Consider the following 27,450-nt stretch of genomic DNA (forward strand, 5'->3'; position numbering starts at 1 on the left):
CGGTACGCGGGCCTCTCACTGCTGTGGCCTCTCCCATTGCGGAGCATAGGCTCTGGACGCGCAGGCTCAGCGGCCATGGCTCACGGACCCAGCCGCTCCACGGCATGTGGGACCTTCCCGGACCAGGGCACGAACTTGTGTCCCCTGCACCGGCAGGTGGACTCTCAGCCACTGCACCACCAGAGAAGCCCAGTAGTTGAGATTTTAAGAACCCAGGAAAAGGACATATTTTGGAATTACTGTTTCTTTCAAATGGCCTTAGAATAACAAATTAGCCAGCTATTGAGCATCTTTAACTAAAAGCAAGTTACAGTAACTGGAAACTGTTTGGATACATGTTTTTAAACTACGTATCTTTATTAATTAAAAATAGATAAATTAGGGTAGGAAATTTTATACAGTCTCAGTAGGAGTTATTAAGATTAATAGAAACCTAAACCTAAACTCTTACATTAAACATAGAGCCACTAAAATTTTAATCATATATTTTTCTTAGATTTTTTTTTCTTTTTGTCTTTGAGGATTGGGGGGGTGGCAGGTTCACTAGATGGAGCCTGTTTCCTAGAAATACTAAGGTTTTATCATATTTTAAAATGTCTGATCATCAAGCTAAGTAACATATACAAATAAAACCTAAAAATATTGGTGCCTTTTCCTCAATTAAGAAATATTTTAAATGTCTGCTAAGCTGCTGTTGATATTATCTAATGTTAATATTCTGATTTTATTTAGCTACAGTTGGGAAGAGTCACTCGTGTTCAGAAGCACCGGAAGATCCTGAGGGCTGCAAGAGATTTGGCTTTGGACACTCTTATAATAGAGTATCGAGGCAAAGTCATGTTACGGCAGCAATTTGAGGTCAATGGACATTTCTTCAAAAAGTAAGAGCATCATTCATTGAGTAGTAAGGGCTGAAGTAGGCCTGGCTGAGCATATGGCTATAAAAACCATCCTGGTTGATGGGATGCTTTTGGGGGAAAAGATTACAGCTCAGATAAGCTCACCCCTCTCTGCTATTTGTAGAGAAGTGCAAGTAAACCTGCAAATTGTTTAACGTATAAAGTGGTGATGACTCCTTTCCAAGCAAAGCATTCCTTGCTTTGTGCTTATTCTTTAATCAGAAGCAGACAAGCATGTGATGTTTTCCAAGTGTAGGCGTTGCAAAGGACTACTGCTTCTTCTGTCAGCATATGCTTCATATTTGAAATCATGGGGTGGCCTTTTTATTTGTATTGAGAATTACAGGAATTTTAATTATATCCCTAGACCATACCCCTTTGTGCTCTTCTACTCAAAATTCAATGGTGTAGAGATGTGTGTGGATGCACGTACTTTCGGTAATGATGCTCGGTTCATCAGAAGATCATGTACACCAAATGCAGAGGTAAGATTTCTGTAGCAATTTCTCTTTGAATGGAACCACCAAAAGGACAAGTCAACTGAAGAAGCAGTCTGAAAACTTCACCCAGATTAAGGTCTGTAGATAATGGTTATGATCTAAGAGATGAAAAACAAAAGTAATAATGCATCTATTCTCACAGGATGGGGGCAAGGAATGGATTTTCTTTAGAGAAGGCAGAAATGGGCAAAAGCATGTTAGCATTTGCTAAAGAGAAAGAGAGACTGGATAAGAAGTCAGTGACGTTATATTAAAGAATTGCCGTATAAAAGATTTTATTATTGGGCCAAAACGAAAGTGTGTGGTTGCAGTTTTTTAGATTTTAGCTAATAGGATTGTGAGAGAGATTCTAGACATTTCTAAAGTTCAGTATTTGGTGCATAATGAGTGCAACCACATCAAATGCAGCAAGAAAATCCACAGAGCTTTTCTTTTAAGGAATTTTAATTTTCTGGTGCAACTGAAAACAGCTTTAAGATGTAGAGCAGGGGCTTCCTGGTGGCACAGTGGTTAAGAATCTGCCTGCCATTGCAGGGGATACGGGTTCAAGCCCTGGTCTGGGAAGATCCCACGTGTCGCGGAGCAACTAAGCCCGTGTGCCATAACTACTGAGCCTGCACTCTAGAGCCCACGAGCTACAATTACTGAGCCCTTGTGCCACAACTACTGAAGCCTGCGTGCCTAGAGCCCGCGCTCTGCAACAAGAGAAGTAACTGCAGTGAAAGGCCCATGCACCGCAACAAAGAGTGGCCCCCGCTTGCCACAACTAGAGAAAGCCCGCGTGCAGAAACGAGGACCTAATGCAGCCCAAAATAAATATAAATACATAGATTTATTTAAAAAAAAAAAAAAAAAAAAAAAAAAAAAAAAAGATGTAGAGCAGACCCTGATTGCTAACATCTCAAGATTTCTTCATTTATTTCAAGAAGTATCATAAATTTTCAATTACTGTATGAGAGTTTCAAATGAAATGATGGAGTTAAATGACAGACTACCATTAACTCTAAGTGAGGAGATATCATTTTGGTAAAGGGTTTTTTCCCTCTTACGGAGAGTTCCTGGTCTTTTTGATAAATCATAACCGTAAGCCTTGTTCACACAGGTGCGACACATGATTGCAGATGGGATGATTCACCTCTGTATCTATGCTGTGTCTGCCATCACCAAGGATGCTGAGGTCACCATAGCATTTGACTATGAGTACAGTAACTGGTAAGATTTCCACAACCTTTCCTAACATGAATTGCTTGTCTTACAGATTAAGCTATTCTGTTCAGTCTGCTTTTGTGCCTTGCCATTTGCTTCTTTTTTTTTTTTTAAACCTAATATTTCCATGAGTAATGCATTTTCTGCCTAGAAATTGTGGAGGGAAAGACAGACTGAGGGTGTTTTTTTAAGACACAGCTACATAGTGTGATACTGCTTACCAGTCTTCTAACCAAGGGTGTTTTGGCCTCTGCCTCTATGTAGCAAGCATAACAAAAAGTGTATGTATGAAACACTCGTAGAAATTGTAGTAGCATTTATTGTTATGCACACAGCACTTGTACCAGGGATCATATAGAATGATAATTTAAAGCTTTGCTCCATCCACTCAAGCCGTGTAATGTAGCTGTATATGGCAATGCAGAAAAACAGATGGCAAATCATAGGTGATTATGTGATGGGTTTTGTAAAATGGATGCTTTTCTCCCTTGGTCCTTTCAGGCAAACAGGGGTTATGTGGCAATTGATGTTTGGGCACAGGTGCAAGAAGAAAAGGTATTAATAATAAGTAGGGAATCAGTATATAAAAGTGAGGACATGGAGGAGGGTACGGCCACTGCAGAGTCTGTCACTGATTCACTAAATAGCGTAGACAGTTGGGAGAATTGAATTTAGTGGGGACTTCATTTCCTTTCCACTGACCATATATAGGGGAAGCGTTGGGGTTATATAGAGAAACACAGAATGTTGAAAGTATTTATCGGACTTTCTTAATGACTATTTACCTTGTTCAAAGATGAAGCTAGAGTAAATTACTATACTGATATTTCAAGAGAATGAATGGGTAATATAACTGATATTCAGGGGTACTGAAACAGGCACTTTTGATTGTTTCTTTGGAGCAGTAATTATAAAGTGGACTGTGCATGTCACAAGGGGAACCGGAATTGCCCTATACAGAAGAGGAATCCCAGTGCTGCAGAACCGCCACTTCCACCTCCTCCAAGCCTGCCCACCATCGGAGCAGAGACAAGACGTAGAAAAGCACGACGGAAAGAGCTAGAGATGGAGCAGCAGAATGAGGCTCCAGAAGAGGAAAACAGCCAGCAGCCAGAGCAAATTCCTGAGAAAGTAATTGTATCCAGTGACCATGAGGTAATCTCCCCTGGTCAGAGGCTGTTGCTTTGGTGTTGATCCTCTTCAGATGAAGAGGATCCCAGGTTGCCACATGTTGTTTTATGTAGGGAATCTATATTAACACTTAATAACCTTCATATCAAGGTGGGTGTGCTTTCATTCATTATCTTTTTATTATTTTTTACAATGTGAAGAACATCCTTTCAGATACTTATCAGGTTTCAGTCCAGTGAATGAGATTTATCATCTGTGTTTACTATGTAGCCCCACATGAGTAACACTATAAAGCACTAGAAATTGTTTCTAGAGAGTTTTAAGCTACGAGCCAAAAAACAGGGATTGAGTTTTCTTAGAGCTTAAGAATACAGCTGAGTATTTACTCTGTCTTAAAGGCAATAGACAATCCAGAAGAAAAAGCGGAAGAAGAGAAAGAAGAGATTACAGATGACCAGGAGAACTCAGCTCATAGCAAGAGGGTGAGTACCTTCTAATGTCTTTTTGTTCCTGCTGACTCATGTTACCTATAGCATGTAAACCCTTGTCTTCTGAATTTACATCATCTCATTTCTTCAGTAAGTTACTATGCCATCACCTCTAGGTCACAGTGTGGGCTTTTTCTATAAAGTAGATTTTATTATGATTTTTTACACAGATACACGTAGTTCTCTAGTGACTGTTACCAGATGATGGTTTTAAGAGGTTTCTTACTAACGGTTTGATTTCCAAAAAACTGTCTTAATGGAACAAAATATCCTTAGGCTACTTACTCTAACTTAGGAATTTCCTAAGTTTGTTTGTGTGAATTTTGACATTTAAAAAACAAACAAAACATTCAGTCATATGGATTCAAAAATTCTGCTTTATGGCTGAAATCAGTCATGTTTATTTCTGTCCCTGAGAAGCTGTTTAAGAAAATCTGCTTGACTTTTTTTTTTTTTGAACTCTGAAAATACAGAGAAAAATTGGTTTTGATGGCTATTTTTCTTTTGTATTAAAAAGTTTCAAAATAGCTGACCCTTTTTGAAAAGCTTGGGTTTGACCTTGCCTTTCTTTACAACTCTTTGCAACATTTAAGATGAAAAATGTTTAGTTTTTATCTTATGTTCTCAAAGATATATATATTATCTTATTAGTATTTTTCATAAATGTCTATCAATTTCCATTAATAATACTTCTGAAAAGCTGTTCCCTTCTCCTGGTTGAGGCTTCCTTCTATGCTAATGTTATTTCTTTCTAGACCCGGGAAGATAGGAAGGTTGAAGCCATCATGCATGCTTTTGAAAACTTAGAAAAAAGAAAGAAGCGGCGGGATCAGCCCTTGGAACAGAGCAACTCTGACATAGAGATTACTACCACCACCTCAGAGACTCCTGTGGGAGAGGAGACAAAAACTGAAGCCCCTGAATCTGAAGTTAGCAACCCTGCTTCAAACATTGCCATCCCAAGCAACCCACAGAGTGTTGGAGTGAACACCCGGAGGTCTTCCCAAGCAGGGGTAAGATGAAAAGCCTCCAGGTCTTAGTCGGTCTTTCTTTTGCTAATATCAGTTACCTAGCTTTTGGAATGGTTAATGTCAGCATTTTCAGCTTTGCCTTATTTCGCAGTAAGTAAGACTCTTTGCAGTCAGCTGATTCGTGGGATTCAAGGAGACAGAATTTGAATGACTAGATACTCTCAGACTAGAATGGGACTTTCTACAATTTCTGCCAGATATTGTTGGTGGTGAGCTCATAAAAATCATGTGGTTTCTCTTTGGCTGTGTAGCACTGTCATGTACCTGACCTTTCATAGGATTCTCAGAATTAACTCTTCGTTCCTTTTCCTACCTTAGCCATAGATTCTAAGCCTTAAGCTAAAACCTTAGTATCTGGGGAAAGAGACAAAGGAAGAATTACCTTCCCTGCTAAGAACCTAAAATTAGGTGGCTACTTTCAGCTGACTTTAGACCTATTTTATAAATACTTATTAGAAAAAGAAATAACTGAGACATCTTCCTGTAGCCTTTTTAGCTGATTTAAATGTATAAATTTTACAAGAATTACATTTGAAATTATTGTTTTTAAATGCTCACTTTTTTCACCAGTAAACATTCAGAGTGCTTAAAATGAATAGGAAACTGGATAGAATGTTTGCTGATAAGAAATTTCTGGTAAGCAGTTAACTTTGCTATTGTTATAGGATGTTGCTGCCGAAAAACCAGTCCCCAAACCACCTCCAGCAAAGCCTTCTAGGCCCCGACCGAAGAGTCGAATTTCTCGGTACCGGACCAGTTCAGCCCAAAGACTAAAGCGTCAGAAGCAGGCCATTGCACAGCAGGCAGAGTTATCACAAGCTGCCTTGGAAGAGGGGGGAAATAACAGCTCAGTAACTCCTACTGAAGCTGGAAATGTAGACAGTTCAGGAGAAAACAGGCAATTAACAGGGTCTGACCCAACTGTGGTGTCAGTTACTGGATCCCATGTCAACCGTGCTGCATCTAAATACCCCAAAACCAAAAAGGTAAGTTACAAGTACATCTTCGTTAAGTGTAGTGTGCCGAAAGCTGTAGCTTAGTAAAGTGAAAGGACCTGTAATCCCCAGGGGGGGAAAGAAAAAAAATAATCTAAGAATTATTAGATTGAAAGTTTTAGATAAAATGCTTAGACACATAGGGCTGAGGTTTTCCTGCTGCCTTACTTTTGTTCGCATAATTTTTAGGCAGAGTTTAAATTGCTGAGCTGAAATCATTCCTTCCATAGTGCTCATGGAGAGGGTGAAAGAAGATACCCTTGTGCTCTGAATGTGCGATTCATACTCTCTGCAGCTGCTATATCTACCTCTGTCTAGTTTCTAGATGAGGTTTGTGTTTGTGAGCTACACTGCTTCCTCTGGCTTTTGCATCTGCAGCATCAACTGATGGTCTCTTTTTTAACTTAGTATCTAGTTACAGAGTGGTTGAATGACAAAGCAGAGAAGCAAGAGTGCCCTGTTGAGTGCCCTTTACGTATCACCACGGACCCAACTGTACTGGCAACGACCCTGAACATGTTACCCGGTCTTATCCATTCCCCGTTAATTTGCACCACCCCCAAACACTACATTCGCTTTGGCTCACCCTTTATCCCTGAGAGGCGTCGAAGGCCGCTTCTGCCTGATGGCATGTTCAGCTCCTGTAAAAAGGTATGTCTGTGTTTACGCAGTTTTTTCTTTTAAGCTAGGATTCCAGTACTGGTGACATATCTAACACGTTCTCTAGATAGCCACACTCTGCCCATATGAGTTTATAATGAGTTAGTTGTTCAACCACAAATACTGATGCATCAAGAGTCAGTGAGACTAAGGTGGGATGTATACTACATTTTTGGTGCTCAGTTTGTGAGTATTCACTGTTGTCTTTTCTGAGAGCCCTTGAGGTTACTGAGTTGAGAGCACATAGCAGTTGGTGACTGGGTAGGGAGGGGTGTTCTGTGTGTGCTCCTGTGATATTGGTTAACATGTCCATTTGTGATTATTGTGTGAGATTGGGCCCCAGGTACTCTAGAGCACTGTTGCACAAGTTAAAGAATGATTGAATTGTGTTTTGCGTTAATTCAGTCACTGTTATCATTTGACTGAGAGTAGAGGAAAAGTCCTGTTTACAATTGACATAATTCCTTTTCCTTGATCAAATGACAAGTTGGACTGTTTATTCCCTAGTGATTATGGAACCCACTATAAAATTTCTCTCTCTCTCTCTCTCTCTCTCTCTCTCTCTCTCTCTCTGCCTCTCTCTCGCTCTTCTCTAGTTATATATTGTTTTTGGATCTAGTGACAGTAGTATTTGATGGCTGTTTGTTTTTGGAATGCTCTTTCTTAGTTCCCAGAAGCCCTGCATATTTTCCAAAGGTGTCTCTCAAGAATAGATCACTCCCTCAGACCTATAATGTCATTTTCGTGTTTCTAGAAGTATAGGACACCCTTTCATTTGGTCTTCTTTTGAGGTAGAGTCTGTTCCCTGGAACACCCTTTTCTCTTATCCTCAGATCTGGATTCAGGCTGCCTTCCTCAGTGTCTGCCATTGCCCTCCTCCACTGGCATCACGTACATGAGGATGCTGCATATAGATTATTTGATGTGATGAAGTCTCCAACTCCAGGCAGGTCTTCCCTGACTCCTCCAAACTTAAAGCTTTTCTCTTTTCCCAAAGAGCAGATACTATTTCTTGGGGGGAGGGGGCATAAAAGATGAGCCAAAGTGGTGTGGGATATGGAGGGGAGGAGGGCAGCAGGGATCTGCACACAAAGGAAGGGTACTACCACTGAATGAGCAGCATACACTGAAGAAAGTCTTTTCCTAATCTTACCTAAGTGTTTGAGTCACTTACTGGTTTATTTAGGGGAAATTACCAAGTACAACAACTCCTAAAGAGAAATTTGACTATGAGATCTTTGCCAGAAGTGTTTGTGGATGATGGACTAACATAACTTTCAGGTGTCAGAAGTGAAAACAGTGACAACTTTCTTAAGAAGAAAATAAGACTAGAAATTTGCCTAAGTGATAAAGGAAAGTTGGGTCTCTGGGGATCTTTTATTATACCAAGTTACTTATCCTGGATCTTAGAAATTACCTGAGAAGGAAAAAAAGTATTTGCCATTTAATGACCATTATGATTAGCCTAATTCTGTAATAATTGGAGAAGGGCATTAACTGTGGTATGGCATGCGAAACTAATCTTCCTGTTACATTTAGCTCAGTCCCTCATTAAGAGTAACAGCTCAGAATCTTTAACTACATTTTCAGAGTAGTATTGAACAATTAGAGAAGCTGTAAATATGGTCTTTAGTTTGGAGGAACAAGTCAAGAGATGGCTTAATATATATATGAAATAGACTTTTTCCTTTTGTTCTGTCTTTGGCTAGACACAGTACTAGATTTCCTAGGATGTTAATTACTGAAGCATCTTACCAAGTCAGATAATAGAATTTCTTATTTTGGTCCTTTAAGAAGGGTGAACAATTATTAATACAGAGTAATAGTGAAGTCTGAATTGTAAATAGTATGGACTAGCCTCTTAAAATACTGCCTTGATCATTGTGATGCTGGGTTATAATCTTTCTATTCCCATCTTGCTTTTTTCCAAGTAGCAGAGTTCTGTGAAAGTCGAAAACCTGTAGAAATATGACTTCAAATCTGATAGAAAATCCATTTCTTAGAGCTCTTTTTACCTGGTTATGGTTTAGGACTTATATCTGTATCTCATCTTTGTGTCTCCATTGGCAACAGTTAGAAATACTTAACTCATGTCTGTGTTACATTCTCCACATGTATCTGACCATCCTTAGTCTTGTTTTATACAGGCTCTGCTCAGGCACTTTTATCTATTTGTGTCATTGGTCTTTGGGAAGACCAAGGCTATGTATGCTGACTTATATATCAAATTATCTTACTTAAATTGGGTCTTTTAAAATTAAGTTTTAATCACAGATTTAATAGTTGCTGTTAGTGTATCAAGATTATATTACACAACAAGACTGTAACTTTTTATGGGACAAAATTAATGAAATTGGGCCTTATAGAAATTGAACTCAGCTTTATCCTAGATGGGGAAGGAGAAGATTTTTTAGATTGGTTAGAAAGTACTCATATAGTACAGGACCTAAGAAGATTTCCATGATAAAACAAAATTGTAATAAATTTCTGAAAATCCCTCAGAGAAGAATATAATTTAAACAGATGAAGACAACCATCCTCCATGGGATTAGTTAGAACAGTGTACATTCTTAATAGGCTTACTCTTTCATTTCTGATTAAAGGAGGTAAAAGCTTCATAAGTTTAAAACAGTAAAAAGCTGCATGGGTATATTTGCACCCAGATTCTTAGAGTATTTGGCAGAATGTTTTATGATGTCTCTGTAGTTTCTATATTAAATCGATTCACAGTTCTTAACTAGCATGTTATAGCATGTCTTTTGTTGGATTTTACTTCACTTGTTATTTTAGAATGGAAGCATTTATGACTGGCTAAGAAGCCTTTCGGTAGTATCCCTCCTTGCTCTCTCTAAATCTCTAAACTTACCTTGTAGGCATAATATGTGTGGGCATTTGGTTTCCCGTTCAGGCTGAAAATGAAACACTGTGTTTTGCATTGATATTTCATGATGTGCACTGGAGTGTTGTTAATCTGTATATCTCTGTACATAGCACTGAAATTCAGTTGAACTAGTCCTCACTGAACATGTGTGCCCAGTACTGTGCTACAAGCTTTCTTCACACACACTGTCTCACCATTCATGATAACCCTGAGGCTGGGATTATTGCTCCAATTTACAGATCCAGAAGCTTTGGCTCAGAAGCGTTCAGTAACTGGCCCAGAGTTAGGCGTCTAGTAAGAGACACAGCCAAGTTTCAATCCAGGTCTTTGGACCCTAAAACCCAAATTAATTCCTTTCTCTTTCCCCATCGTAATGAGACCCTTTAAGACATTTCTGTTGCCCATCTCTGAGCTTCCTAAAAATCTCTTCAACACAGACTTTCAGGGAAGGGAGAAATGTTCTTTTGACCTTAATAACTGTAGCTAGAACTTGGGGAGAGGGGTTGTCTAAAGTTAATTTATTATCTGTAGGGGTGATTGGGATTTGTTAGATACAAATAGCTGTTCATGTTCCTTCTTTACAGGCCCTGAAATATTGTGTAGACATACATATAGGGCCAGGGAGGAATGGGTTTGATCATGTTGCTGTGTTCGACCTTAAGCTAACCAAAGCAGCATCGTATTCCTTAGAATGACCTTGTCCTGGTTTTACTTTCCCTTTTTGTAGTCATCAGATCCAGAGTGTAAGTTCTTTTACTTCACTTGTTATTTTAGAATAAAATGGGTGCATCTATTTGACACTGGAAATATAAGAAATTGACTTCTCTAGGAAGAAAGCACAGTGACCCCAAATGAGTCCTGTCATCTGCTCTGATGAAAAACTTGTATGTAATAAGGTATCTATAACAAAGGATTTTTACTCTTTTTGGCCTCCTGGCCTTATTTTCCCCATCTGTATAATGAGTGCATTAAGACAAGATAACCTCTGAGGTCTCTTCTTTGTAAGGAGCTATGGTTCTGACAGTTTTCATCTTTATATCAGTATTCTGTATGTAGGAGAGTTAGTTCATTTTTGGTCTTGTTTGGGCTTTTCAGAGACCTGATCAAATCCTAAAATGCTGATGTGATTCAATAGATGATGAGCTGTCTTTCTTAGGTACTTACTCACTCTTTACCCCCTCATGTTCATAATTTTATTCTTGCTTTCATTTGGCAGACCACATGGTCTGGTTTCCTCACATTATTTCCTAAGTTTCTAAGAGGGTAAATCTATTAGAATTTCTCTCTTTGGTAAAGAGAATATTTACTTACCTGTAATATTGGTTTTCTAAAGGTGTAAAGTTATAATCACCTTTGCTCTTCCTATTTGGGATAGGGTCTGACTCAGAAATTGATGTTTATCAAAATTCGATCTGTCTTATGTCAGGGCAAGAGAGCCACAAAGTGGTGAGCAACCTACAACTGTGTATCTTAAGAGAACACAATTACAGGTAAGAAATTTTCTCTTCCACAGGATGCATAATCTTATTACGCTAATCTCTGCAGACTTACTTTCTGACAAAAATCTATTTCCATCATTTTAGATTCCGTTATTCACAACAAAAAATGACTGATTAGAGAGCTCTTTTTTACTTTTTTTTGCCTTTTTGATTTCTGCAGAAGGTCATTTATTCAGGTGATGATTTGTATTATTCATGCATAATTTAACCAAACTACTTAACAAGGAGGGAAAACTCAGAGGATATTCTGAGAGTAGACTTTCTGGAAGCATTTCGGTACTTGTAGTGAAGAACTCTTTATCCTCATCCAAAGTTTTCTTGTGAATCTTTTCGATTATTCAGATATGCCCAACACAGGGCAGACAACTCTTAAGAGATCTTTTATCTTCCTTCTATGCACTTACTTTATGTGCTAGTTCCATCCTGTGTGATCAGAGTCTCTCTTAAATAAATGCTAAGATTTCTTCCTTATCTTTTCCCATTTATCCCATTCTAAGCAATATGAAAAGTTAAATAGTAATCTTTTTTTTTTAATTGGTTTGGGCTTTTTTGTGGGACTTCATTATGTGTAATCCAGGTTTTCTCAGTTATGCCCCATAAAAGGAATTGATGGGGCACTATCCTAGAATGCTGAAACACAAGACAAAAACTACTTGACTGTGGACCCAAATGAATACATTGTATTGCATCTCTCACCAGTTGATATGTAATGACCTGGTTAATGCATTTAAAATAGGTGACCTAAATAGTTTTAAATGATTATTGATAATTCCCTGGTTCTTTTCCCATTATAGCGCTGGATAAAGCAAGCCTTGGAAGAAGGGATGACCCAGACATCATCTGTACCCCAAGAGACTAGAACTCAGCACCTATACCAAAGTAATGAGAATAGTAATTCTTCTAGTATCTGCAAAGACAATGCAGGTATGTGTGGCAGACCTTTCTGAATACATAAGCAATGATTATTTTGGGTCTACATAAAAAATTTCACTGAGTACTTTAAAAAGTCTGATACAAAAAAAAAGAAATAGCATTGTTCTCTAAATAGTTACTTTACATCTGTCTTTACAGAGGAAGAGAGAGATCTCAAGTCAGGGATCAGTATTCCCAGGACGACAAAGAAGGAACTAGACAGTGTACAGATAACAGCAGAAATGGTTAAAAAAAGGTTAGATACATTTAAAGTAGTAAGTTTAGGAAATCTATATCCATATTTATAAGAGGGGAAATAAGCAAGAAAGATGCGGGGCACTATTCAGGAAAGAGTCAAAATCGTAGGTGATTGAGTTGGGTGGGACTTGGTTGCAGGGGCAGGGGATGAGTGAAGTAAATGAGAAATTATTATGAATTGGTTGTTTTCAAACTGGAGGGTCATGTAAAATCATCTGGCCCACTGGTTTTCCAGTGACTCTTGCAGGGGTTTTAATTGAATTGCAGTTGAAAGCACTGGTGTATGGACTTGATACCAACTTAACTTATTTTGGGATAGTCTTATTACTGGTTTCTCTTGGCCAGTATTACTTTAATTGAAAAGTTCTGTGTGATTCCTCTTAGTTTATTTACCTCTAAATCAATTCTGTGAATATTATGCAATCAAAACAAAATACCAAAATAAATAAGATGCTAAAAGTCACATAGTAATATTTCCGATTTTCATAAAAACCACTTCTTTGTTTCTGTTTATTGTCTGAGTAAACATGAACTTGAATTAAATAAAGAGATTTGTACTAGGAATATCTGCTTTATATTAAAACTTTGTGTAATACTGTATTTGGGGGGAACATAGGCTGCTAAAAACAGATTTTTTTAAAATTATTGACTTTGTTTTTCTATCCCTAGATTGGATTATACCTTGTAAGTTATCGCATGTGTAACCTCAGGATAATAAGATCCCAGTGTAGAACATCTGGAAGATAAATGATACCATGTATTTAAAATATCTTATTCTCTTCACCAAATATTAGGGAGATTTACTCAAACCAGGTTAACATAAAGAAATGCTGGTAAAAGATTTCCGTCAATATTATCAATTTATTGGCAGCTTTTACAGTACGGTGAGAGTATAACTTAACTGAAATCTTCTATCTAGTATACACACATATGTATGTGTATGGTCTGTGTGTGTGTGTGTGTGTGTATTTGAGGATGGGAAAGGGAGGCTGTATTAGCAATTCATGTCCTGACTGGCAAAGACTCATAGGGAAAGTTGCCTTTGTTATTATGTGCCCTGGTTGGAATGGAATTAGGACTGTTAGTCACCAACCTTTATTGAACTTCTCTAGTCTCTAGCAGTGAGAAACATTCAGAGGACACACCTTGCCCTTCAGGAACAACGTAAACAGGAAAATATTTAATTACAACCAAGCAGGGCTTCCCTGGTGGCGCAGTGGTTACGAGTCCGCCTGCTGATGCAGGGGACACGGGTTCGTGCCCCGGTCCAGGAAGATCCCACATGCCGCGGAGCGGCTGGGCCCATGAGCCATGGCCGCTGAGCCTGCGTGTCCGGAGCCTGTGCTCCGCAACTGGAGAGGCCACAACAGTGAGAGGCCCACGTACCGCAAAAAATACTCAAATGAGTGACTTGGTATATTGCTACAAGTTAGTGTAAATCCTGAGGAATTATTTTTATTTGGTTTCTTTGGTTTTGTTTTTTACTCTCAAAAAGATCAAGAAAATATTAAGAAAGGGAAAAAAAAACAAAAAGGGATACAGATTGGTGTAGTAGAAAGAATCCAACAGACCTGAGTTTGAAGACCATCTCTACCCTTTACTAACTATATGATGTTGGGCAAGTTATAAAGTTATCTCTCTGAGCCTCATCTGTGAAATGGGTATAGTAATATCTGCTTTGTAGAGGTAATATGAGATTAAATTAAGGTACATAAATTACCATATCAGACCCTTAATAGGAATTATTATTGTCATTATCTACAGATTTCTTGTCGAACATCTATGGAACATTTACAGAAATTAGTCATATACTAGGATACATTAAAGATTCTAAGTTCCCAGAAGCTAAAGTTTATGGAAATAAATGGTATTACTCTTCAGGCAGGGGAGGACATAATGTTCATTATTTGTAAATGATGTGGATATCTATCTAGGAGAGCCTAGACAATCATTTGAAAAAATTAACAGGAGTTCAACAAAACTGCTGGATATGCAAAAATTAATACCATTTATGTACCAAGAAAATGAAGAAAAATTTTTCATTGCCAAACTTAACAGAACTGAGAAACTGCCTAGGAATAATGGTGGGGACATGTAAAGCAAATCATTACTGAGAAATATTTTTTTAAGTCTTGAGGAAATGAAGGGAACTCCCATACTGATTAATGGAAAGAAGAAATACAATGAGTCAGTTTCTTTCCTGGCTTCAGATAGTTTCCATCAAACTAGTTTGTTTGGGGGTTTGATTAAATGATCTTGGAAGTTTATCATAAAAAGCAAACGTGAAAATAAGAAAAAATTGACAAAGGAATGACAAAGAAGTACTTTACCTAGAAGTGTAAAACTAACTTCTATTATGAATCTAGAAGCTGGTAATTAGTACAGGTGCAATAATGGATGTATATGTGGAACAGAATAGCCAGAAGCAGGCCTTATGTAAGTGAAAGATTTGGTAAATTATTCTGGAATTTTTACTTGCATGGGGGATGAGAAAGACTTAGATCTTTGCCAAAGTAAATTCTATGTGCATTCAGTGTTTGGGGTTTTGTTTTTGTTTTTGCGGTACGCAGGCCTCTCACTGTTGTGGCCTCTCCCGTTGCGGAGCACAGGCTCCGGACGGGCAGGCTCAGCGGCCATGGCTCACGGGCCTAGCCGCTCCACGCATGTGGGATTTCCCGGACCGGTTCACGAACCCATGAACCCTGCATCGGCAGGCGGACTCTCAACCGCCGCGCCACCAGGGAAGCCCCCATGTTTTTAAATTAAAGTTAAATAAACAATGTTTCTATGTCCTTAGTTCTCTGAATTAATAGAGGACAAAAATATTGGGAGAAAAGATTTGCAACAAAAATGACAGGAAAGGGCTTCCCTGGTGGCGCAGCGGTTGAGAGTCCGCCTGCCGATGCAGGGGACACGGGTTCGTGTCCCGGTCCGGGAAGATCCCACATGCCGCGGAGCGGCTGGGCCCATGAGCCATGGCCGCTGAGCCTGCGCATCCGGAGCCTGTGCTCCGCAACGGGAGAGGCTACAACAGTGAGAGGCCCGCGTACCGCAAAAAAAAAAATGTGTATATATATATATATATGACAGGGAAGTAATACCCCTACTAGCAATTTGGTAAGATTTATCATGCATTTTATTTTTTTAGGTTACTTTTTTTTTTTGGCTGCATTGGATCTTTGTTGCTGTGCACAGGCTTTTCTCTAGTTGCGGCAAGTGGGAGCTACTCTTGCAGTGCGCAGTTTCTCATTGCGGTGGCTTCTCTTGTTGCAGAGCACAGGCTCTAGGCGTGTGGACTCAGTAGTTGTGGCTCCCGGGCTCTAGAGCGCAGGCTCAGTAGTTGTGGCGCACAGGTTTAGTTGCTCCGCGGCATGTGGGATCTTCCCTGACCAGGGCTCAAACCTGTGTCCCCTGCATTGGCAGGTGGATTCTTAACCACTGCACAACCAGGGAAGTCCCTGTCATGCATTTTAAAAATTCATTCCTTAACCTGGTAGTTGTTGTTCTAGGTACTTGTTCTGTAGAAATAGGTGTGGACCAAAATTTTTATACGAAGTGTTAGTCATGGAAATATTAATAATTGCAAACACATGCAGGATAAAAACAACCTGGGTTTCAACAAATAAAGAAATGTTAGAATTTGTGGTTTATCTTCTATTACACATACTTTTGGTGGAATACTATAGAGTAGCATTAAATTTTTTACTCTACTTTATCAAATTAACCTCCAAAAAATAGCACAGTACTACTTTTGAATTAGATTTCACTGATCTGAATCTTGAATCTGTAAGAATATTAAAAGAATAGTATATTATGATGAAATAAAATTTTTCCGTGGAATGTAAACGTGGTTGGTTCACTATTTGAAATTTTATTCATATAATTTATTAGCCAGCCAAATGGAGAAGGGGGAGTAATAGCACAGTAACTGTGAATTTAATGATAAATCTAATAACATACTGAATGATTTTTTATTTTACATCTATCTGAAAACAGTTGCCAGTTATGTTTCCTGGTGAAAACTAGTTAGATTAAACTTTTAAATTGGTTATCAACTTATCCCAGTATTACCATTCTTATATAACAACATCTAGAATTGTTACCCAAACTGATTACCAAAAAGAAAATCTATGAGATAAAAGTTTTGGTAAAGAGGATGTATTTGTTGCCATTGTATACAAATAATATGCTTCTCTACCTGGAAAAGCCAAGAGAATTAACTGAAAAACTGGTAGAGATCAATAGGGTAGCTGGGTACAAAAATATGTAAACATTTTCTTACATGTTAGCAATAACATTTAGGTAATACACAGGGAGAAATACATCCAGTTCACAGTGGTAACAGAAGATAGTGAACACTGGAGAATAAACCTAATTAGAAATGTGGCAGATCTATAATGAAGAGGAATATACGGAATTCCTTGGCGGTCCAGTGGTTAGAACTCCACACTCTCACAGCTGAGGGCCTGGGTTCAATACCTAGTCAGGGAAATAAGATCCCACACAAGCTGCGCAGCGGAGCCAAAATAATAATAATAATGAGGAGGAGGAATATAAATGAAGGCATGAGTAGCTAAAAGATCGTGCCACGGTGCTCAGAATTCTTGACAAATTACTCATGAATTTAATACAACCCCAGTCAGCCTTGGGGAGGGGGTAGTATCAGCATAGTGCTTGTTAGTTTGTTTTAAAGTTGTTTGTTTTTTGATGTGAACCATTTCTAAAGTCTTTATTGAATTTGTTACAATATTGTTTCTGCTCTATGTTTTGGTTTTTTGGCCGTGAGGCATGTGGGATCCCAGCTCCCTGACCAGGGATCGAACCCGCACCCTCTGCATTGGAAGGCAAAGTCCCAACCACTGGACTGCAGGGAAGTCCCAGTATCAGCATAGTTGACAAATGATTTCTACAGTTCATTGACATGAACAAGTGTGCTAGAATAGGCAAAATGTTTTGGAGAGCTAGAGTAGAATAACTGGAATTGCCCAAACAATTTTACTAAAAAGTGTACAGAATAACATTCAGAACTAAACCCAGTATCTAGTCGGATAAATGTCATATTTCAAATCAATAGAGAAATATGATTATTCTGTAATTACAAAAGAATTTGGAAGAATATGCTAGCCATTTGGCCTGTGAAAAGGATAGAACATACTAGTACCCAAACTACTATATGTTCTGAGTTGAATTCAAAAATTAAATATGGAGATAAAGGGAAAATTGGTCAGTATTTTTATTGTCTTGGGGTGGGGGTGACAAAAACATGACATCAGAGGCAGAAAATAAAGGAAATGGTTGATATATTTGACTAAATAAAAATATAAAACATTGTATAGCCCAAGACTATTAATAAAATTAAAATATAATTGTAACATTTTTGTCATTGTAATGGAAGGATTTTTACTATGTATTTCTGATTGAAAATAGTAGGTTATTGTCCAGTGTGATTTAGACAGGGTGAGTAAGGACATGTCAGGAAAGAGTTCTAGATGAAAATACACCAGCATATTAACAATGAATTAATTTGTGGATATGATTTCAAGTTATGTATGTGTTTCAATATGTGGGTGTTTGTTTAGATAACCTTGGGGATTATTTGAGTAAAGGTAGAAAACCATAAAAGATAGGTTTAACCACATGAAATTTGATAGCTGTGTATGGCAAAAAGAAGAAAAATGAAACTTGAAAAAAACAATTTTGTAAATATAGTGCCGTTCATAGAAAAAAGTATGCAGATTACCACTGGCCCATAAACCTCATAAGGGCAGGTGTCAGATCTCTTGTTGAATATATCATAATAAGTACTCAGTAAATATATTTTAAATGAATGACCTTTAAGTTGATTTTGGGGGTGGGAGAGTTCATCTGAACTTTATAACTTTTCTACAATCAACTTTATCACTTACATAATTACCTTTAGTAGTTACAGCGTTGGACCTAGCAGTATAGCAGCCTTTGAAAGATTCACTGTTTAAGACTCTCAAAATATATAAACCTAACTATAAGTCATGAATCACATGTTTGTTTATACCTAGGCACTTTTCAAAAGGAGAAAAGAAAAATGAGTATCTGGAACAGAAGGAAAATAGAAATATACTTCTAATCTAGGAAAATTTTTTAATTTTTATATATATGAAAGGAGAAATATGTATCTCCAGTGTTTTTTGCTTTTATTTCTTATCTCTGCTTCAACCTTTACTGCCCTAGTTCAAGCCTCATAACTCTTTCTGTTTACTTCATTAACTCCAAATAGTTTCCCAGTGTCCATTCTCATCCTAACCATTGCTACCAGGAGAATCTTTCTCAAGCACAGCCCTGATTACTGTCCGAAAACTTTTCCTCAAAGACTTGGGGTAAATGTCACTCCTTCCACCAAGCCTTGGGGGTATAATTTAACCTAATGATTAAGAATGTAGATGGGAACCAGGTGACCTAGTCTTTCTCTCTTTATACATCAAATTCCTTATCTGTAAAGTGGGGATAATAATAGTACTGGGTTTATAGAGTTACTCAAATTACATCTGATAATTCACATAAAGCACGTAGTATAGTGCCTGGTGTGTAATAAGCACTTAAAAGCATATTTTTTTTTTTACTAACATAGCAGTATGATCACCTCTGTTGAGGTTCTTAAACTTATATTACACATTTTATATATGTTTTCTTTTTCTTACACATTTGTAAACTCATTTAAAATAGAATACATGATAACCATTTTCCCCCACCTACCTGGTTCAGTGGTTTCCATATTGTAGGTATTTAGTAAATGAATAGCTTTGAACTGTAAACGAATAAAAATAGATTTTTCCTTTGAGAAAGTGAGACAGGTGCATTGGCCTGAGTGGTCAGTAAAATTTATAATATATTAACTTCCTTTCTAAGTGGAACTAAGAAGTGTACAGTAGAAAGTAGGATATTCCAATCAGAAAAAGAGTACCACCCTACTTTTTGAAAATGATTGGGAGAAGTTTCTGTAGAAATGATTTCACACTTTGAAGCACTATAAAACTAAGGGCTCAACAAGGATCAAGTAATCATGTGTAACTCTTTCCTACTAAAACAGAATATTACATAAAGAGCTGCTAAAGAATGGCAAAAATACATAAAAGCTTGAAACTGAGCTGGTGACGTGGCAATTCAGTAGAGGGTGATTTTAGCAAAGAGACACAGATTAGAGATGTTCAGAAATTCAGTGTGAAAAAACTAAATTTATATTTTCCACTACAAGAGATTAAATTAGCTCCAGGGATTAGTTATCAGAAGGGTCAAATTCATCTGGTGATTTTCTGGGAGGTAGAGAATTTTGAGAATTACTTTAAGTGTGACAATTAAAAAGTCTTTGGGCTTTTGGTTTGATTGCAGGAGATAACAATGGGATGAGGCAAAAGTGGAGTTACCAGCCATTGTGGGCTAGAGATTAATAATGGCTTCACTATGAAGCAGCCCTTGAGGATGTAATTTCAGACCTCTCATCCAAGCTTTGTATTTCACAGACTTGTTGAGCCCATTAAAGAAATGGAAATCTCGCTATCTGATGGAGCAGAATGTTACCAAGTTACTGCGGCCTCTTTCTCCAGTCACACCACCCCCTCCCAATCCAGGCTCAAAGAGCCCCCAGCTGACCACACCTGGCCCATCTCACCCAGAAGAGGAGTGTCGAAATGGATACAGCCTCATGTTCTCACCAGTCACGTCTCTTACTACTGCTAGTCGCTGCAATACTCCTCTGCAATTTGAGGTGATTTGGGTTTGGTTGTTGGGAGTGCTGAATATGAAAATCATTATTTGCACCTCCTCATTTCAAATACATCACTCCAAATGTTTCTTTACCATGTTCTTCGCCCATCTTAGCAAGAGAATGGGAAACCTCAGGGTCATTGTGACCTATTACCTGGTAGCCTCTCATCTTGGCAGTCCCCATACTTCCCAAAATAGGAATAGTGCTCCCACAGGTGACACTCATCTTATCTTTTGCATGCAATTCATCAACCTCCATTACTTTAGGTGGTAATCGTGCTAGATCTTTATCTTTACTGTATACCTTGGTTAAAATAGGCCTCTAGCTGCTTAGTAACCATTAATGACACCTGCCTGAGAGCTCAGGTTATACTGATTGGTTGTGCCTCCATTTCTAGGCCTTTAACTAAGTGAAGTGTCTGTTATTTTGCATTCTGTTATTTTGCATTCTCGTGTGCCTAAGTAAACAGATTTAGAAAGCACTGAGGTATGGTTTATGGCAATTTAGGGGTTTTTTTCATTCCCAGATTACTTTTCCTTCTCATGTGTTAGGAATGAGAAGTAGAAAGAGCCTAGCAACATGCATTTATAAGAACCAGATTTATTACACTCGCTCTCTGGTCAGCTGTTTCAAAAACTTACTTCTGAATTGCTTTAGTATTCAAGTTAGAGTGACGGCAGCTTTACTGAATAGAATCCGTGTGCGTGCGTTAAAAAAAAAAACTCATCTATCGCATGTTGCTTTGATTTATAATTAAATTAAACAGACACTATCTATTCCTTCTCAGAAAAATTTGTTCTGATGACTAAACACTCAGCTCTGACCCTACCTTGCACTTTTCCAGATGTGTTCTTTGATAAAGGTGAATGTTCTAATCAGTGCCATCCTACCTATTCAGTTTTTATGAGAGCATGGAGATTTAAAAGACCTGAACCTTTAAATGACTAACTCAGAAAGAGGAAACTTAGCAACCTTGAAAGTAAGAGACAGCTGTATTCTGTACCTAAACTCGACCATATTAACTTACTTTTGGAGCAAACCTTTTTGAGAAGGTGAACAGAACCTTCTGGTTACATTTGATTTCTAGGGAAGTTACCCTTTACCAAATTCCCTGTGGCGTTCTTTTTAGTCAGATAGCAAAACAGCTGATATGGGCCTTACTAACTTTACTGGATCTAATTGTAGTTGATTTTTCATTTAGCAGCCAAAGTTTGATGGTAAAATTTCGTGAGAGGACGTTCTCACTGGGAGGCAGTAGATTCTAGGAGTAGAATTTCATACTTTATTATAATTAATGTACTCATCTATCGCATGTTGCTTTGATTTATAATTAAATTAAACAGACACTATCTATTCCTTCTCAGAAAAATTTGTTCTGATGACTAAACACTCAGCTCTGACCCTACCTTGCACTTTTCCAGATGTGTTCTTTGATAAAGGTGAATGTTCTAATCAGTGCCATCCTACCTATTCAGTTTTTATGAGAGCATGGAGATTTAAAAGACCTGAACCTTTAAATGACTAACTCAGAAAGAGGAAACTTAGCAACCTTGAAAGTAAGAGACAGCTGTATTCTGTACCTAAACTCGACCATATTAACTTACTTTTGGAGCAAACCTTTTTGAGAAGGTGAACAGAACCTTCTGGTTACATTTGATTTCTAGGGAAGTTACCCTTTACCAAATTCCCTGTGGCGTTCTTTTTAGTCAGATAGCAAAACAGCTGATATGGGCCTTACTAACTTTACTGGATCTAATTGTAGTTGATTTTTCATTTAGCAGCCAAAGTTTGATGGTAAAATTTCGTGAGAGGACGTTCTCACTGGGAGGCAGTAGATTCTAGGAGTAGAATTTCATACTTTATTATAATTAATGTTTTATTATAATTAAAGGTGAAATTAGAAGGTGGGTTGCCATCTAGAGCAGCCGGGTTTAGCACTCAGTGTATTTCCTACCCCTTGCAGCGTTTTGGATAACTGAAATTCTATGCAAATGTAAGGTGTTTTTATTTTCTATTTTTTTAAATCAGAGATCATTTTAGTGATGCATAGTCTAAGCATAATGTTAGGATACCAGGAGGGAAAGAAAACATAATACATTAAGTAGCCGATCCTTTCAAAAAGTTCAGTGCATGTTTTCACTGTTTTAGTCTTATGATTTAACTAAGAAAATTTGGCCTTTTTCATCAATTCAAAAAACAGATTTCATCATCTCAACCATCTTTATCACCATTCTAATTGCTATACTCTTTCCTATATTCTAGTATGGGGAGGTGGGGAGCCTTATTTCCATCCAAGACTATGACACAGAGAAATAGCAGAAAGGTGACACAGAGAAATAGCAGAAAGGTGTCACAAGTAAAGATCAGCTTGGTTGGGCGAAGAATATTTTTGAAAGGAGGAAAGTGAGAAATGCTAAGGGAATGAGTTGAAAAGACATGTAGTAGAAGAGAAGCAAGATCATGAGGAAAGGGAAGCATCAAAAAAAAAGTGAAAGCAACATTGGGAGGCCAAGTTTAATGAACCCCTCCTTTCCAGCAGAATAACGCTTCCCTTGTCTTCCTGCCTGGAGAGCCATACCCCACTATCCATCTCGCACATACTACCACCCCACCAAATAAAGTGAACACCAGTACCCCTGCTCTGCTAAAACAGCCTCATTTCCTGCCCCAGGATGGGCCAGCCACCCAGGCCACAGCTGTCCAGAGCCTGTGATATTAGAGGCCCTCCCCTACCTTGCCCCTGAATCCTTGTCACAGCTACCACTGTCATTCTCTGCTTTTTACCCTTCATACCTTCCCATCTGAACTTACTGCCCAGTTCCTGTTTCATACGGGAGTGCTGCCTCATGCAAAAGCCGTCCTAATGGTAGCCCTGTTTAGGACCAGAGACTGGAAGTGTACACATCTGCCTTTTTTTTTCTTTCTTTTCTTTTTTCCCTCTGTTCCTCAAAGTACAGTGGATTTTAATATCAGAAGAACCTTAGTGGGGGTGGTCAGATCCAGTTGGATTATGTTAAGAACCATCTAGCCTATGAGCTAGAGAATCCATCAATCATAACTTCTGCAACTGTCATTCAAGAGGAACTGGCCATCTTCCTAGCCCTGTCAGCCCCCAACATGCTAAGCAGTTTCCCTGGGTAATGGTGGCAGGCCTGAGTCACACAGGAGAATTGAGGAAATGTGACATTCAGAATAGGGTGTGGGGTGAAGAGAAAACGTGCCCCTAAGCATGAGGAATGAGTGGTAGGGTGCCCCTCAATAACAAGTACTGTAGGAAATCTCTTCTAACATAGAAAGACATATACTGTAATAGTGTAAAATCTTACCAATTTAACTCTTGGTATCTGCTTGAGATGTTTACTTACAGCATGATACATAACCAGTTTATCCTTAAATGCTTTCAAAGACGCCAGGAAGCATTTTAACAAGTCATTCTGTCCATCGAGATGAATTCTGCATTTGAACATTTCCCTTGTGCCTTCTTACCCTTCTCCCTGCCCCACCCCCCAAAATTTGTGGCTAACCATCTATGCTTGCTTTTTTTTGCTTTATTTTTTGTTTGTTTTGTTTTGCTTCTTTGAGTAGATGAATAACAAGATGCTTTTCCTCCTCTAGAACATATCCTCCCCTGAGAGTTCCCCTGCGAATAGGCCCGAGTCCCTGTCACCCGAGGTAGTTATCACACCATCTCAATCACACTTGGAGGCTGAGAGTGAGTGTGCATGAGTGTGCTCCTGCCTGTGTGGGGAGGGCTGGGGGATCTGAGTGAATGGGGTGATGGGCTGGAGGGTGGCCGATTGGTCACTGTAAGTTGAATGAATCTTCCCATGTGTGCCTGTGGTTACTCAGAACTCTCAATGTAGATGGAGGAAAATGAAGTAGTTTGTGTGTGTGTGTGTGTGTGTGTGTGGTGGGTTTGTTTTGTTGTTTTGGGGGGGTGGGGGGGAAGGGTATGGCTGAAGAGTTTTCTTAAAGAATAGAATCTAGAAATCAAGTTTAAAGGAGCTGAAGATGTGGTGGGAACCTTGTTAAAGAAAGTCTAACAGTGTGTTTGTTAAATAAGGAAGGTTATATCAACAGTTGGTAGGAGCTGTTTTTTGATCTTTATTACCTTGGGCTGATAAAGGAGCAGCTTATATTGGAAAAGTTAGGCAGTGATTTATGCCTTATTCCCGGGTTAATCTGACAGCTGTTTAACTGGATGTTCTGAGCTTTGGTTGATAGATTAAGCAGCTTCTTTAGAAAGAGTCATGCCTCTCAGCTTAAGTCAGCCCATGGCTTCTGTGACTCAGGGCTCCATTCTGCAGTGCTTGGGAAATGGTTGCTGTACAAATGGTATCTCTTAGAATATCAAATCCTACTGCTATGGAGATGTTAAATTCAGATTTTAGTGCTAGAGTTTCTTAACTGTTAAAAGATTTGGACAAACGTAGTAATGATTAACTCCATGAATCCACATGGAGCCTTTTTCCTCTTAAAGAGAAAGTTATAGTCTCTCATAACCTTTCAGAAATTAACTAAACTGTTAACCCCACACCCTTCCAGTAAAAAGTTAGTGCTAAAATCAGTGACAGGTGACCAAATTCTGAATCAGTAGGATTTTATAGATCAATGTGAAACTGAAGAAGATTGTATTCTAGTGTACTAGAGGTCTTCTGGGTGTTTTTTACTCTTATTTTGTAAGGAGTGTAAAGCTCTCCCTCAGTTGCTAAAGATTCTAAGATAGCATAATTTGGAGGCTGACATGGTGTGTCATCTGGATTTCTGGTACTATTCTTTCTAGAGAGTTAGCTATAGCTGACACAGTGGCAGAAAATCTTGATGTTAGGAGGTAATGATGACCAAGTAGATGGGTTTATTTTTGGTACGTTTCAGCATTTCAGATGCTCTGCAGTGATGAGCATTAGTGGTCTTGTGGTATGTTAACATACGTTAGAGGATGCAAAAAGAAGAATTGAGTGGCCAGAAAGTTTTATGAGAAATACATACTTAATAGTGAAAGTGAGTGAAGAACTGGTTGGTTGATGTCGTTAACTAATACCATTCTTCTTTCCTGAACCAGTAACTTAAATACTTGACTTTTCGTCTACTTTCTACTTTCTTTCACCCTTTTCCCTCCTGCCACCTTCCATCAATATTAGTTTAGAAATGAATAACACCAGAAGCCAGTTATCTTAAGACACTATTCTCACCTCTGTGGCTCCATGGGGCTCAGGTAAATCCCTAATTATACTGCCAGTCCCTGAATGTAGTGCAAGGTGACTCAGCAAACCTGATGAAAGGCTAAGCAGGCAAAATAGTCACATTTGGCCAGTTATCTAATTCTGACTTTCCCAGTATTCTCCTCCAGAAAGACTTTAAAACAATTTGGGGAAGGCCAGGATTCTTTGGTAATCTGGCGTGTATACACTGGTATTACATGGGACCTTTACAGATGTTAATGGCTTTCTCTCTTCTGCTTTCGTCCCTCTTACCTATTCTTATTCACCTGTGCCCCCTCACTTCCCTTCTTTTCTGCCCTTTGACTTTTTCCTTTCTCCTCTACCCCATGTCTCCGTTGATTTTTATTCTTTCAGCTTTGTCACCGAAAAGACCTGGACTTGACAAAAGTAGGCTACCTTGACTCCAACACTAACAGCTGTGCTGACAGACCTTCCCTGATAAGCTCGGGTCATTCTGACCTGGCTCCTCATCCCTCTGTCGGACCCACCTCTGAGACTGGCTTTACAAGCAGGAGTGGAGATGGACATCAGACCCTTGTGAGAAACTCGGACCAGACATTTCGGACAGAGTTTAACTTGATGTATGCCTACTCCCCATTGAACGCTATGCCTCGAGCAGATGGATTGTATCGAGGGTCTCCCCTAGTAGGGGATAGGAAGCCTTTACATTTGGATGGGGGCTATTGTTCCCCTGCAGAAGGGTTTCCCAGCAGATATGAGCATGGTTTTATGAAAGACCTCTCTCGTGGATCCATGTCACCTGGTGGTGAAAGGGCTTGTGAGGGAGTCCCATCTGCCCCCCAGAACCCACCACAGAGGAAAAAGGTAAGTGTTTCACATTTTATAGGCTCTTTTGAAGAACTTTAACTGAATAATTCAACAGACATTTACTGAGTTACCACTGTGTTTTCAGCACTGTTCTCAGTGTGAGGAAAATGAAGATAAGTAAGACAGTCTCTTGGCATGTCTAGTGAAAGACTGTTTTAATATAATTTGATGAGTGTTGTAAATGTTAAGCAAATTCAAATGCCTACCATGTATGTGCCATACACGTGGCTAGGCAGTTCAAAGGATAAAGCAGTGAAAAAGAATAATGCTACTTACATGTTTTATATAGTACTTTTCGTGTTCTAGGCACTGTTAAGCTCTTCTTATGCATTTAACCTCACAATAATCCTGTAAGATGGGTAATTTCCCATTTTGTAGATGATGAAACTAAGGCAAGTTGAGTAACTTGCCATGGTCACACAGCTAGTATATGGAAGAGCCAGGACACTACCCAGGTCTGTCTGATTCCAGATTGCATGCTCTTATTGCCACCATGCTATATTGCCTCCTAGGTTCCGCTCTAATGAAGCTTATAGCAAGTCAGACTGAGCTTAGCAGATAATTGTACTAATGATGAGAAAGGAGTTGTTCAGATGTGATGAGAACAACTTAACAGGAAATCTGACCAAGTCGGATATGTGGAGGGTACTTGAGAACAAACATGAGGTTCATAGCCAAGTTTGAGGGCTGGTAGAGTGCAAGGTGACAGGTCACTGATTTGTCTGATCTCAAAACAGGAAGTAGGAATCAGCCAACAAATTGAGGGGGTGAAGATCTTACAGAAGAGAGAGCAGAACAAGTAACTGTGACACTCCATTGAGTGGGCAGCAGGGATGTGATGTGGTTGCAGTTGAATGTTGCTATGGTGGCAGGTGAATAGTGGGGATAGTCAGGAGGAGAATACAGAGGTGGGCAGGGCCAAGTCGCAGAGATCTGGTTTGGGGCTTGACTTGTAGGTGATGCCTGGTCTATAAATTACAAAGCCAAAAGTGTGCTTTTTTTATGTCAGTGGTTTTCAACTAAGGGCATTTGGAAATGCATAGGAGTATTTTGAGTTGTCACAGCAACTTCCATTTACTGGTCAGAGCTAGAGGTGTTTAATGTTGTGTGTGTATGTGACAGTCTCACATAATTGCAAAATGTCTGTTGTACTCTTGTTCAAATGTAGCCTAGTGGCTTTTTGTATTTGCATTACAGTGAAA

General features: G+C 38.8%; 1 protein-coding gene across 16 annotated transcripts in view; it reads left to right on the forward strand.

Annotated features, from left to right (window-relative positions):
- The window catches only part of SETD5 (SET domain containing 5), an 81,544-nt gene that overhangs the window by 49,545 nt on the left and 4,549 nt on the right, over nt 1–27,450 (forward strand). For 9 of the 16 annotated variants that reach the window (XM_024740651.1, XM_024740657.1, XM_024740652.1 and 6 more), the window contains 12 exons: nt 733–881; nt 1,267–1,384; nt 2,502–2,611; nt 3,508–3,760; nt 4,135–4,218; nt 4,980–5,237; nt 5,921–6,241; nt 6,659–6,901; nt 12,085–12,214; nt 19,954–20,198; nt 23,814–23,870; nt 25,775–26,245. In XM_024740651.1, the coding sequence (XP_024596419.1) occupies nt 733–881; nt 1,267–1,384; nt 2,502–2,611; nt 3,508–3,760; nt 4,135–4,218; nt 4,980–5,237; nt 5,921–6,241; nt 6,659–6,901; nt 12,085–12,214; nt 19,954–20,198; nt 23,814–23,870; nt 25,775–26,245 (2,439 nt within the window). The remainder of the gene's footprint in view (nt 1–732; nt 882–1,266; nt 1,385–2,501; nt 2,612–3,507; nt 3,761–4,134; nt 4,219–4,979; nt 5,238–5,920; nt 6,242–6,658; nt 6,902–12,084; nt 12,215–19,953; nt 20,199–23,813; nt 23,871–25,774; nt 26,246–27,450) is intronic. The other 7 variants (XM_024740659.1, XM_024740661.1, XM_024740656.1 and 4 more) reach the window with 3 other exon arrangements.

This window comes from Neophocaena asiaeorientalis, unplaced genomic scaffold (genome assembly GCF_003031525.2).
Source record: "Neophocaena asiaeorientalis asiaeorientalis breed wild unplaced genomic scaffold, Neophocaena_asiaeorientalis_V1.1 scaffold325, whole genome shotgun sequence".
Taxonomy (NCBI): Eukaryota; Metazoa; Chordata; class Mammalia; order Artiodactyla; family Phocoenidae; genus Neophocaena; species Neophocaena asiaeorientalis.